This window comes from Anabrus simplex, chromosome 1 (genome assembly GCF_040414725.1).
Source record: "Anabrus simplex isolate iqAnaSimp1 chromosome 1, ASM4041472v1, whole genome shotgun sequence".
In the NCBI taxonomy this organism is placed as follows: domain Eukaryota; kingdom Metazoa; phylum Arthropoda; class Insecta; order Orthoptera; family Tettigoniidae; genus Anabrus; species Anabrus simplex.
Window position 1 is genome coordinate 393,893,078 of NC_090265.1, and position 13,764 is coordinate 393,906,841.

At 36.9% G+C, this 13,764-nt stretch overlaps 1 protein-coding gene across 1 annotated transcript in view; it reads right to left on the reverse strand.

Annotated features, from left to right (window-relative positions):
• Window positions 1-13,764, reverse strand: part of LOC136869021 (protein MMS22-like) — a 148,032-nt gene that overhangs the window by 91,425 nt on the left and 42,843 nt on the right. The window contains exon 5 of the mRNA XM_068227118.1: window positions 1,392-1,604. Within this exon, the coding sequence (XP_068083219.1) occupies window positions 1,392-1,604 (213 nt within the window). The remainder of the gene's footprint in view (window positions 1-1,391; window positions 1,605-13,764) is intronic.

Genomic DNA, 13,764 nt, shown 5'->3' on the forward strand with positions numbered 1-13,764 from the left:
GTATTTTTGTGTAACCTAGCCAGAGGTAACCAGCACCATCGCATGAACCCCCAACTGACCACCTTGTTATATTTGCTTCAAACAGTGAGTGCATTTATTTTATGTTTACAGGCAATCGTGGGTTTTTTGATTGTCTTGTGTTGTATTGTTTGTTTGTTTGACTGTTGTTGCTATTATTGTTGTTGTGTTTTATCCACATGTGCTCTGTGTGTCATCTGGGCTTGCCAGCATTGAAGCTGCATTTCTTTTAGTACAGTCCAAATGTAATTTTTGTGATTTGTGTTGTATTACAACAGGGAATGTTAATGTGGCAATTATTCTAAAATGTGATGGTTTTTCAGACAAGAAAGTGATGATGTTTCACTTCAAGTAAAGTGACCACTCACCACTTATTTAGTTTGTTTGAACTTAATTTCATTAACTTACTTAATAACGTTGTCTATTTTACTGAACCATTTTATTCAACATTTTTCTCAGTTTTTTAATTTTAAATGATTTTACATTTTTTTTTAATGTTTACCTTTCATTAAGTTACATTGTACTCTAAAATTTGCTTGAATTCTACAAGTATTCCTATATGAACTGGAAATTTTTCTTTAATTCAGGGTCCACCCTATAACTATGTATATGTTATTCTGTTAAGACCCTTGACTGGTGGAAAACCCTGTTGCTTACTGCAATGTAACAATTAGTATTTTAAAGCTTCAATTAACTTACTCATTGTATTAGGTCAATGTAGACCCGACTTCTATGACTAGAAATATTTAACATATGGTTTCACTTGGAATCCAAATTGCAACTTTTTATGATTTCATTTGATTTTTAGTGAAAGCAAGGGAGCCTAAGAAGGCAATGTAACATAGAGGTATAAGAAGCAACGGTATTAATTTATTAATAGAAATAGTTTCCATTTTAACATTTTACTTTAAAGATAATAATTCTTGAGTTTAATTTAAATTCTTTCACTTCATTTTTCTTTGTTAATGAATCTGAATTGGTAACAACTCAATTATTTTATTTCTCCTACTTTCTCCATCAATAACCCTACGAGATCACTTTCAAGAACTGACGACACCCCAGAGGCATACAAGAGTCAGCATGCATTTGCTCCCACATCCGCAGCTCCTATGAACATTCATTAAACGATACAATATGAATCAGCTGATTTGCCAACAATGGAATATTTCAATACCAAGAGCAGCAGTATCACCAACAATGCAAAAACTGTTAACATGGTGATTTTCCAACCTTAACGTGTGATAAATTCCTCATGAGATACAGAACTATACATAGCAGAAACATTATTGGCATCTGATTATACATTTTAAAAGACAATAAATATTTTAATGTTAGAACCAGTTAATTAATACATAACAGAATTTGATACTTACTCTAGAACAGTGAGCTCCTTCATAGTCACCTCTTTCTGTATAACCATACAAATTGGCAATATGAACTAACATCCACAGACTGAAGCCAATCGGGTTTGTACAGGGAAAGTCATCAGGAACAGCCAAAGATGAACAGTCGGTGGTGGATATTTTGTTTGCAGATGACTTATTCTTCACCTCAGCTAACAGTTGGTTCACATGGTGCCAGAAATCCTGTAGAGGATTGTACAATTTCATTTTGAACAATATACTTCAGTTTTCTCAATGAAGCACTGCTACATTTGAGCAAGTCGACAACAAAAGAATAATCAGAGAAATTAATAATAATAATGTTATTTGATTTACGTCCCACTAACTACTTTTTCGGTCTTCAGAGACGCCGAGGTGCCGGAATTTAGTCCCGCAGGAGTTTTTTTTTATGTGCCAGTAAATCTACCGACACGAGGCTGACGTATTTAAGCACCTTCAAATACCACCAGACTGAGCCAGGATCGAACCTGCCAAGTTGGAGTCAGAAGGCCAGCGCCTCAACCGTATCAGAGAAATTAAATTCACAATTAAGTATTTATTTTCCACCTAGTCGATACAATGATTGCTTAAGGCAATTTTTAATGGTCAAAAGTGGTACATGTTTCGTATATTATCAACATCTTCAGCCACATAACACTGTTTAGATGAAAAATGTATAAAATTGACCATTAAAAATTGCCTTAAGCAATCATTGTATCGACTAGGTGGAAAATAAATACTTAATTGTGAATCTATTGAAGTGCGATACGGACCATGAAGCTGATTTTATGTAATCAGAGAAATTAGTCAATATCATAATGAAATATAAATTCCCAGTTTGTACATGGGAACAAACCTCTAACCTACTAACTTTCTATGACATAAACATATATATCTTTAAAAAAAAAATCAGAAACGATGTGCAACTGACAGGAATTCACAACTTTACTCTTCACAAGAGTAAACAATTAGAATAATAAAATATACAGCGTTAATATTTATACAAAATGTAATTAGAATATGAAATTTCATTAAAGTAGAACAAGAGTATACCATGATGAGCAACTTGTCTTTATTTAAATTTCTACCATCAATAGAAATTTTGAAAAATCCAGGGAACAAAAATTTAATTTATTCATTGTAGTGCATACTACTTCCTGATCTAGGGAAAGAAAGGGGTGGTGATGCATATTGTTTTAAGAAGGGGTACAACTAAGCAACCATCTCTTTCTAAAACTAATAGGGGTGGGGGGAAGATGATGAAAGAGTTCTGACCATTTGAAGAATGAGGGTACTGCCAAAAGAAAGTGAAGGGTAATGAAGGGCATGAAAATGAAAGTCTCCCTAGGCCTCGTAAAACTAATACTGTACATCATCAAAGTCAGAAGAGAATGAGACATGAGCAAGACAGGTTGGATAAGAAAGATGACTGTAAGGAGCCTGGCACAAGTATATGGAACAAATGCCAGGCTCAGACAGGAGCCCCTGGTCGCCAACCCGTGCTCTCAAATTGAAAAAAAGGGCAAAGTTTCAGCAGCTGAAATTGACACCAGATAAGGACTGTTGTATCTCCTTTACAAGAAAAATCCAATGAAACTCTCACAACCACGATTTTTGTATGTTTTTAAGAAAATAGTGTCTTTGACTAAAGCCATTGTGTCATATTTGCCACACGGTGCCAGTCACCATATCAGCAATACCATCAGTGCCAGCCAACGGGAGCAGATTAAGATAGAACACATCACCAATTTGCTGCCAGAGTTGAAGCAAACAGACAAACGTGGCCGCCACACTTCTTGAACCAAAACATTATAACTATTTGCTCTCTTTTGTTGATCAATTTACGATGTTTTAAAGCAAATACGAGAATTCCGTATTAAGATTTGAGTTTATTTTGATGTTCACAGGAGTTGCAACAAAAAAGAGGGCATGAACTTAGGAAAGAAAATCAGAAATTTACATATAAACGACAAGAAATTGAATATGGATAACAAATTAGGTGCAGGTGTTTTGAACCTCTTCAAATGACAGTGCCAGCAGGTATTATATCCTTGCTGTTTCGGACAGCTGTTCGGTCAGTTTTAAAATATTCTACCCCGTGACCTAGAGTGTGTGTTTGTGTGTGTGTGTTTTGTGTGTGTGTGTGTGTGTGTTTTTAGTCTTCAACCCCAAGGCTGGTTGAATCCTCAACACCTCTGCCATCAGCTGTCATAGATGGCCTAGGCATCACTGAAGAGGTGTACTAGGGAAATGAGGAGTTATGTAGTTTCCTGTTGCTTTCTTCCCCTGGCCTAAAATAAAGATTGTAAAAATAAATATACAGCAGTGTAAATTGCTGGAGAGCCCAACTATAGTCAAAACTTCTACAACTCAGCAGTGAAGAACCAGGCCAAAATGGTATTTGAAATGATATTGAGATTTCACAAAACCAGACTGCAAAACATCATGTTCCAAGCGAGTGGCCCTGTAGTTTGGGTCACGTAGATGTCACCTTGCATTCAGGAGATAGTGGGTTCAAACCCCAATGTTGGCAGCCCTGAAGATGGTTTTCCATTGTTTCCCATTTTCACACCAGGCTGTACATTAACTAAAGCCATAGTCGCTTTCTTCCCACTCCTAGCCCTTTCCTATCCCATTGTTACTATAAGACTTATTTGTGTCCATGCAACGCAAAGCAAATCATAAAATAAAAAAAACATATTGTACAATTTTGTTTTGGTTTCCTTCATTTCGTAATGAGAATCTTCTTCCAAAAGTAGCAGAACAAGTTAACATTATTAACTAACAGGTTCTGAAGATTAAGAAAGGTGATACAATAATGTACGTTCACTAAAAAAAATGAGTACATGGTATTGTATAAGCTCATCGCAATTACACTTTTCTCAGAAATGACTGAACGTTGTCGGTATCCATGCTGTTTGTATCCCCATGGGAAGTGAATTATATTTTGATAATAGTTAAAATTAAGTCAAATGCTAGGAACATACAATACCTTTAATTTTTTTTTTTTTTGGGAGTGGGTGTCATTTTTTAATGTATTGCATAAACATCGCCGTATTCTGTTGAGTCAATTCTAATATATAGTCGCATCGATGTTTATGCAGTACATTAAAACTCAGTTAAGATTTTCCCGCATAATAAGTTTTCCTGCCTAAGACGTCCCTTGATTGGTTACAATATGATATATGTATAACTTTCCCATTTAACGTGTTCTGGTATAAACAATTTTCCCAGTTAAACAGTTCAGATTTTAAAGCCCCTTTACGCAAAAAATGTCCACACAATGCAGCTCATTGTTAGGACTCTCCCTTCTCCACGCAAGTTGCACTCTGTGTTCGACTGCTCGCACTCTTGTAAAGAGTCCCTGATGTCATCGAGCCAGTCCATGCTTACCACGGCTATGCGATGTCATGCTGTGATGACACGCACGCACATGCGCACACACATGATGCCATATTTGGTACGATATTTTGATACTGATGCTCAAGTCACAAAATATTTCGATTTCAATGCTATGATAATAACATTTGATACTGGCAGTCTTCTTAAGACAGTGTCAAGCCTGGAGATAAGGAAAAGCAGTAACGAATTAACGATCAATAAAACCTTTCATAACTCTTATTATTTGTGGATGCATTATGTAAAAAAATTGAAAATTGAATAACAAGTCTAATACCGCTATCAGTAGTATAGCAACGATCCTCCATGCAAAAAAAAAAAAAAGCACACTGTATTCTCTATCCCACCAAATGTCCTGTGTTGGCATAAACATGAACATACTTTTTTTATTATCTTCCTATGAGCTAAGCATTGTATTCTCATGTCGCTCATAATTATTACATTGCATTATTAGAACGTAGCGAGAGGATGAGGAGTCATGAAATAAAATTCTCGTGGGGAAAGAAACTGTTCATGTTTACATCTGTGCTGAGGACACTTCTGCCAATGCGTCTTTATCACCCACACGTAATATCCCCGAAACCTTCCTACGCACTAATTTCTGTAAATAACCTCAAACCTGCTTTTCTTTTCTTCATTACCTGCATGATTTAAACTTCATAATGTAACGGTTCAAATACCGTTAAAAGCATTCATCTGTATTATTATTATTATTATTATTATTATTATTATTATTATTATTATTATTATTATTATTATTATTATTATTATTATTATTATTATTATTATTATTATTATTATTGTTGTTGTTTGATTCAATTCCATAGTATGATTTCACTATGTATTGATTAATTATCGTTTGCTTCATGGTGTTTAATTTATTATGTATGTGTGTGTATGTTAGCATTAAAATAATGTAGAGTGAGAGTTGCTGCCTAATATCAGATATGGATATATTTAGTGAAATAACTTTAAAACATTGCAACATATGGTGCAATACTGTTACAGTAACTGTTGAGTCATCGCTCTGTCATTGAGATAATTCAGGGAGTTCCTACTTTGCCTGAGGCTATTTCAACAGAACCTGTAATCTGGGTGGGAAAGACAATGTACTCTTTTAACTCTGACGTGGGTGTTATACCATATGACAGCTTGTGTCCACAGATAGAGGTGTATCCTATAGTGGGGAGTCAGTTAGAAGGAGAGGTTTGCCATGACAACGTGTTGTAGTCAGATGGATGGAGCCTTGGTCGAAGGATGGAGAGTGAGGCCACAGTTGGTCAGTCAGTCAGTTGAAGTGACATGGATACATAGTCATCAGTGACCAAATGGATTAAATGTTCGGAATGTGTTTCGTGTATCTGATCGGTCGAGTTCTTGTGTCAGTTCGGTGACAGCCGAATATTGAGTCATCGTAACGCAGACTAACAGTTATCAGTGAATTACTTGTAAAGTTGATGGTGAAGTGTGAATATAATTTCAAGTATGAAAGATGGCGGACTTTGAGGTGACGCTGTGAGTGTGCTCCATGTTTATCCCGCGCTAACTGCATTTAAAACAGCATATATAGTCCGTAAGTTGTGTGAAAAGTGGTGTTGAGTTGTAACTAGTAACTAGTGTATGTTGGAAGATGCCTTCAGTCAAAGGTGCACACGAAAGACTGGATAAATTTGAAGCAGCTATGAACAGGTTCGAGGCACGCCTAGAGCTTGTTGAAGGCTCCCAAGGCTCCAGCACAACCAACCCTGCTGGTAACTCCCTAGCTACCTTGAGGCAGGAATTCATGGAATTTAGGTCAGCGATAACCAGTGAACTCAAGTTGCTTAGAGATGAACTCAATGGTCTTGAACATAAACTGGAGGAACAAGACGAGCTACTGGATGAGGAAGAACAGTACAGTAGAAGAAACTGCTTGCTCATATATGGTATTGCCAGGAGCCAAATGAAGACATTTATAGAAAAGTGAAGGACGTATTCTTCAAACATGTAGAGTTGGAAGTGCCCATGGAAGGGATCGATAGAATCCACTGAATTGGAAAGCCTCAGAGGACAGCAGCAGAGGTACTAACAGTGGGTTAAGCGGCCGATTATCGTCAAGTTCGCTCGCTACTGGGAACGTGAACGCATGTGGGGTGCTAAGCGCAAGCTAAAAAGCATGAAAATCCTGATCACTGAATCGCTGACAAGAACACGTAATGCAATTTTAAATTCTGCACGGGACAGATTTGGCATGAGAAATGTGTGGACACTAGATGGTCATATTGTAGTTCTGCTTCCAGATGGCACTAAGAAGATTATTACCACGAATGCGGATTTGAAATCTTTAAAGTTTTAGTGGGATAAACGATAACAACTATGTTTCTTGTAATTATTATTGTTATTATTATAGTGTTCTAAAGAACGTGTGAATGTGTGTGTAAGTGCCTGCAAGTGATTGTTAGCTGTCTCATTCCCCAGGAAGTCGAGGTGAGTTTCCTTCTTCTAAATAGCATGTATTGTTATCTTATAATCTACTTGTTGGAATTCTTAGTATTCAGCTAGACAGTTATTGTGCACCTGGACCTAACCTTGGCAGTGACAGTATCAATAATCCCTCACTCCCGGTCTCTCCCTTCTCAGCAGGTACTCTGTTGAAACAAGCATTGTTGTCCTCTTACAGCCTACAGTGTTGCCATGTAAATGCTCTTTCTCTTCCGGCACATTACGACGAAATTCAAGCAATACTAACGGAAAATAATTTACATATACTTTGCATCTCTGAAACCTGGCTGACTCCTAACATTCCTTCCTCCATAGCTGATATTGATCGATATGATTTAATACGTTTCGATTGGTCGGATGGAAGGCGTGGTGGCAAGACAGCGATTTACTGTAGAAATGATCTAAAGAGCCGAGTGATATGTACTTCTTCCCAGGGTGTACGAACACGGCTGGAATTCATGTTCGCTGAAGTAAATATCAACAGACAAAAAGTGATGATTTCTGTCATATACAAACCGCCTGGTGTAACTGATATGACCGAATTCGAAACGTCTTTACTAGACTTCCAGGCTATTTATGAACACAAAATCATTATGGGTGACTAACTGTAACCTACTTAATACGACTCATGACAGTAAACGATTAATAGATTTGTTTACTACTTGTAACATGACTATTCTCCCGTTACAACCCACGAACCACGTGTATGCAACAAACCGTTCATCACACACACTCATAAATCTCATTATAACGAACAACCCAGGTAAAATAATAACCCATGGGAAAATCCCTGTACCGTCCATTTCGACCCACGACCTTATACATTTATCGTATTCCCTCAAAGTGCCTAAATACAAACCCAAGTACATAACTGTCAGAAATACGAAGGACTTAAACTTAGATTAATTGAAATATAATGCTTATCAACTACCGTGGGACAATATACGGAGTCTAAATTATACTGACACTAAAGTTAACTTGTTTAATACGATGGTAAAGAACTTATGTGACAGACATGCCACCAAACGTCGAATAAAGGTCTCTCGCCCTTCTTGTCCATGGCTAGATGATGAAACCAAGAGAATGATGGCCCACCGTGACTCGTTATTTCGACATTATAAACAAACCCTAGATGACACAGACTTCGAATCTTACCGCATCTTAAGAAATCGCACAAAGCAATTAATCAGAAATAAAAAATGTGCATATTTCCGGAATTCAGCTAACAACATAAATTCTAATCGTGGATGGGACCAACTTCGAGCTCTGGGAATAGGAAAACATCAACAGAGACAGACAACTCCTGACATTTCACTTGAACTGAATGATTACTTTAGTAGAATAAATATTCAACCTACCCCAGTTAACTGCACCGACTCACCACCCTCCCCTCCAGCCAATCCACCATTCACATTTCACAGTGTCACAGAAAATCAGGTTAAAAAGGCTTTGTACTCGATTAAATCAAAGGGCACAGGTGTAGATGATATTCCTATTGGTTTTATACATAACATTATGGGTGCTGTCCTGCCTATACTGACACACATACTGTACTATTGTTTACTAAACGGAAGTTTCCCAACTGTCTGGAAAACAGCCAATATTATACCGGTACCTAAGAGTTTAGACCCACAATCACCCTCTGACTATTGTCCGGTGTCCATACTCCCTGCGCTTTCTAAAGCCTTTGAAAGTTTAGTATACGAGCAGGTTCTGGAGTACCTAAATAAAAATGCTCTTTTGGACCCTTTGCAGTCTGGATTTAAGAAGGGGCACAGTAATACGACAGCACTTTTGAAGGTTACTGAAGACATTAGAAATGCTATGGACAAACGACTGCTTACTATACTTATCCTTCTTGACTTCAGTAGCGCCTTTGACACTATAGACATTCAGACTATGATAAAGAAAATGGAACTGCTAAATTTTGACCTGGCTGCGCTTAAGTTTTTTAGTTCTTATTTGAGTAACCGTCAACAGCGTGTAACAGTAAACGACAAGGTCTCTAAATAGAAAATGAAACATAGTGGTGCCCCACAGGGCAGTATTCTAGGGCCCTTACTTTTCTGTATTTATATTAATGACATACCATCTGTGACAGGAAATAACACACACCACCTCTATGCTGACGATCTTTAGATTTATCAACACTGCAAGACTTCAGACTTAGATGAAACAATACAAGATATTAACAATGACCTCCGACGACTCAGTATATATGCACAACAAAATTATCTTATACTAAACTCCACAAAATCTCAGGCAATCATAATTGGAACATGAAAATTACTGAACTGCTCAAACAATATTGTAATCCCGCCTATCCTACTGAATGGTAACATTATTCCCTACAGTAAAACAGTTAAAAATCTCGGCGTAATTATGAATGAAACACTTGATTGGTCTGATCACAAGGAAATCATCTGTAAAAAGATTTTTGGAGTGCTTCACCATCTTAAACGGCAAAGGGATGCATTTCCATTTGACCTTAAGGCCAAACTAATACAGACACTGGTTCTCCCTATTCTTGATTATTGTGACGTTGTTCTGGTTGATATGACAAGAGAAGAAACACTTAAACTTCAACAAGCACTGAATTCCTGCCTGTGATTTATTTACAATATCGGGTACGATGTTCATATTACCCCATACTATAAGGCTCTCTCAAGGCTGAAGCCTGATAAACGTCAGCAGCTACACATTTTAACGATGGTGTTTAGAGTACTAGCGGAAAGTCAGCCACCGTATATTTCTTCTAAATTCACCTTTTTATAATCATTTCACAACTTAAATAAACATTCCAGATCCTCTCTTTCTATTCCAGTGCACCGCACAAATAAAATTAACAGATCGTTTGTAGTGACCGACGCCAGATTATGGAATTCCCTGCCAGCTCAGGTCAGAGAAACTAGCTCTTTACAAAGATTTAAGGTCACCTGCCGAGACAACCTGCTGAGGACAGCTAACTGAATGGCTGAAGTATGAATGTGTGCGCGCCTGAGGATTAGTCATTATTAAGAGTTTTTACTATTAATTCATTTTATTATTAACTTAGTAATGTATTTAAATTTGTTCTCAATTCTATACATTTTTTTGTTTGGTTTTAACTATTTTAAATATCTCAGTATTTTATTTATGATTTTGATTAGTATGTGGTTAAATGGAAGAGAGGGCCTTGAGCCCTAACTTTGCCACTGAAAAAAAGGCATTAATAAATAATTAATAAATAAATAATTATATCTTGTTTGTGAAACTAAAAGGATACATTTCCAAATTAGGTTTGAGATACCTACAGCTGATACCAATTCAAAGGAATACGTCGTAATAACACTCAAAGTGTTCAAGGTACAGTCAAATGAAACAGTGACTGATAAATTTCTTGTACAGCTTTTAAATGTCTGGTCAAAAGGATTTCAAATGTAATGCCTAGAATTTCTTTCAACTGTAATTTCAGAATTTTATATTATCATCTATATTATTGCAGCAAACATCGCCATTTAAATTATAAATTTAAAGAATATATTTTGTTTAGTATCAAATACAATTCATTGTTTTATTTCAATGGTAGATCAGATAACCTCAAATTTTAATTGGGAAACCAAACAACAAAGTCCTTTTACCAGAACCTATATGTTATGCTGTCAAAGTAAGCTCATTACCTCACACCCTAGAGATATTCAAGATTCTCATTTTATTATCGTTACATTTATTTGTAGCTGGCGCCCATCAACAATTGTATGTATAAGTAATCAGGTAAGTACTAAATGAGAGTACATAGTCCAACGATTGAGTATTTCATTTTATGACTATTTTAATTCTGTTTCATTTTTTAATTAATTGAGCAACCACAGTAATGATGTACATTGACAGTTGTTATATGTTAAATAAGGTAAAATCGGTCCACCTATTCAATACATAAATATTAATGACAAATATAACTATGTTTTGTAAACATTGGTTATATTCTCATTAAGACATAAATTCATGGTACTAGTTAACTATATTTGGGTCATCTTCAGCCTTTACATATCAAAATTGGCACAATTAACAGCAGTGAAACACACACAAAACAAACATGCAAAATGAGTTTGTGGTGAAAAATATCTTGAAGATTGTCACCATGTCCATCAGCCATGATATGATGTACAGAAGAAAATGTTTTAATTAGTAGCACTGTATTGGTCACATTGTGGGTATCAGTCTTAATCTGATTTATACTATAATTTGTGGTGACAATGTATGGCAAACTTAAAAACTGGCTAAGGGGGAGATCTTTGAATTAGTACTGTGGGAACAGTGGACCAGTAGATGTTTAAGGCTGTCAATATGGATCAAATATACGTATACAGATTATATGTCCGTAAAAGAAAAGAAAAAAGAGAATGAACCGCTGCTGTTTAGAAGCGGAAATAAGGAAGAGTGGTACATGGACAGACAGAAGTGGAGAGTGCTCGTAAACCACACCCGGGCAACTGGAGTGGAAAACTGATGATGATGATGATGATGATGATATTATACAAGACTTACACACCTCATATAGCTTCAAGGCTATCTTTCACCAACGGCGGAGTGTGGCACTCATCCAGTTTTTAAGTTTGCCATACATGTAGTCATAACTTACAGACTGATTCCCACAACATGACCAACACAGTGCTATGAATTTAATAAACATTTTCTTCTGTACATCATCTTGCAACTGATGGACATGGTGTCAATCTACAAGATATATTTCACCACAGACTCATTATTAACTACTTTTCATTTTTAAATGTTTTGTGTGTTTCAATGTTTTTAATTGTGCCAATTTTGACTATGCAATGGCTGAAGATGACCCAAATATGGTTGAATTCAGTACCATGAATTAATGTCGTAATGAGAATATAACTGATTTTTACAAAATATAGTTATATTTGTCATTAACATTATTATGTACTGAAAGGTGGACCCATTTTACCTTATTTCACATGGTATATGGCAGCGAGTGAGAGAAACTGTTTGTTTTTCCTTTGTGTTCTTTTAGGAGTTTTTGTGTCAAAACAAATAGTGTGCCCAAAAGAATACGGTGATGTTCATCTAGATGATCCAGCCAGTGATTCCATGTGTTGTGAAGTGCTCGGAAATAAGTCCATACAATTTAAACGGCTTTGTTTTTATTCCACATGCTACGGCGGCTGCTGGCGTGCCCAAGCCTCCCCTGTGGGGAATGCATGAATCACCGTTTCAAGATGGAAACTAGTTGCTGCCATTTGTGAGTTTTATTTTCCTTCATTGCCGACTGCAAACCTTCCTTGCATTCTTGTAGCACTGGCTTTGATTCCAGCCTCCAATATATAATCTCTGTTTTCTACTCGGTCTACTTTAAGTTTGTTAATGACATTCTTACTGTTAGCTAGTGATGTGGAGATAAACCCGGGACCCACGTCGGATAGTGCGTTCTCAGTTTACCATTAGAATATTTGCTCTCTTAAAAACAAAATTACTGACTGTGAGCTCTACCTAAAAGAACTATCATCTTTCGATATTGTCACCTTCTCTGAAAGTTGCTAAAATGACTTTGTTTCAGACACAGAAATCCTGCTTTCCAAAGAGTTTTCCATTTTCAGGATGGACTGAGGATCTTGGGGCGGGGGAGGGGGATTCTCCTGGCAGTTAAAACCAAATGGCACGCTACCTACGTACTGATTTAAGTAGTGAATGTGAAGCCGTTTGGGTAGAAGTGAAATTTAACTGTTCCAAATATCTCTTTGCTTGTTTTTACAGACCACCTCAATCAACCTTCAATTATTCTGAAAATTTTCTCTCTTCTATACTGAAAGCCATTAATCTGAATCCTAGGTAATTATACTGGCTGACTTTAACCTCTTTATATCTTGGAATTCGCCTGCACAAGGTGTCCCTTCTAATAGCCTCGACAAGTGATATGTCATCCATTATATTACGGGCCTAAGCCTCCAACAGTATGTCCTTGAGAACACCTGTGGGAATAGTCTTCTTGACTACCTGCTCTGCTCCGTTGAGCCTTCAGCTATTTCTGTAGGACTAAATCATTTTAAATCGAACCACAAGTCTGCAGAGGCAACATTCTCTATTGCCCCTCCCTGCCCCCCGAAATGTCATTGACCCTATACCAGGAACTGTGTACCCATGTGGCGAAAGGTTGATTGGCAGGCTGTCAACCACACCCACTCTCTGGCACTTGCTGCAAGTGGGTGAAGTCCAAGAAGCAGTGGACCTGTTCTATGACTGGACTCGTGCTGTAATCAGTGACCTTGTTCCCATTTGGAAAACATCTGCCAGATGCCCTCCATGGAAAAAAAAAAGTGACACCAAAATTGCAAAAATTAATAAAACGAAAACCTGAAGCCAGCTACAAAACTTTTTCTATCCTTCGCAAACACCGTAAACAGCTTCTAGAACTGATTACCAGGACTACATAAACTCTGCCTGCCTAGCAGTGCGAAGTAATAACAAGAGATTTTGGCCT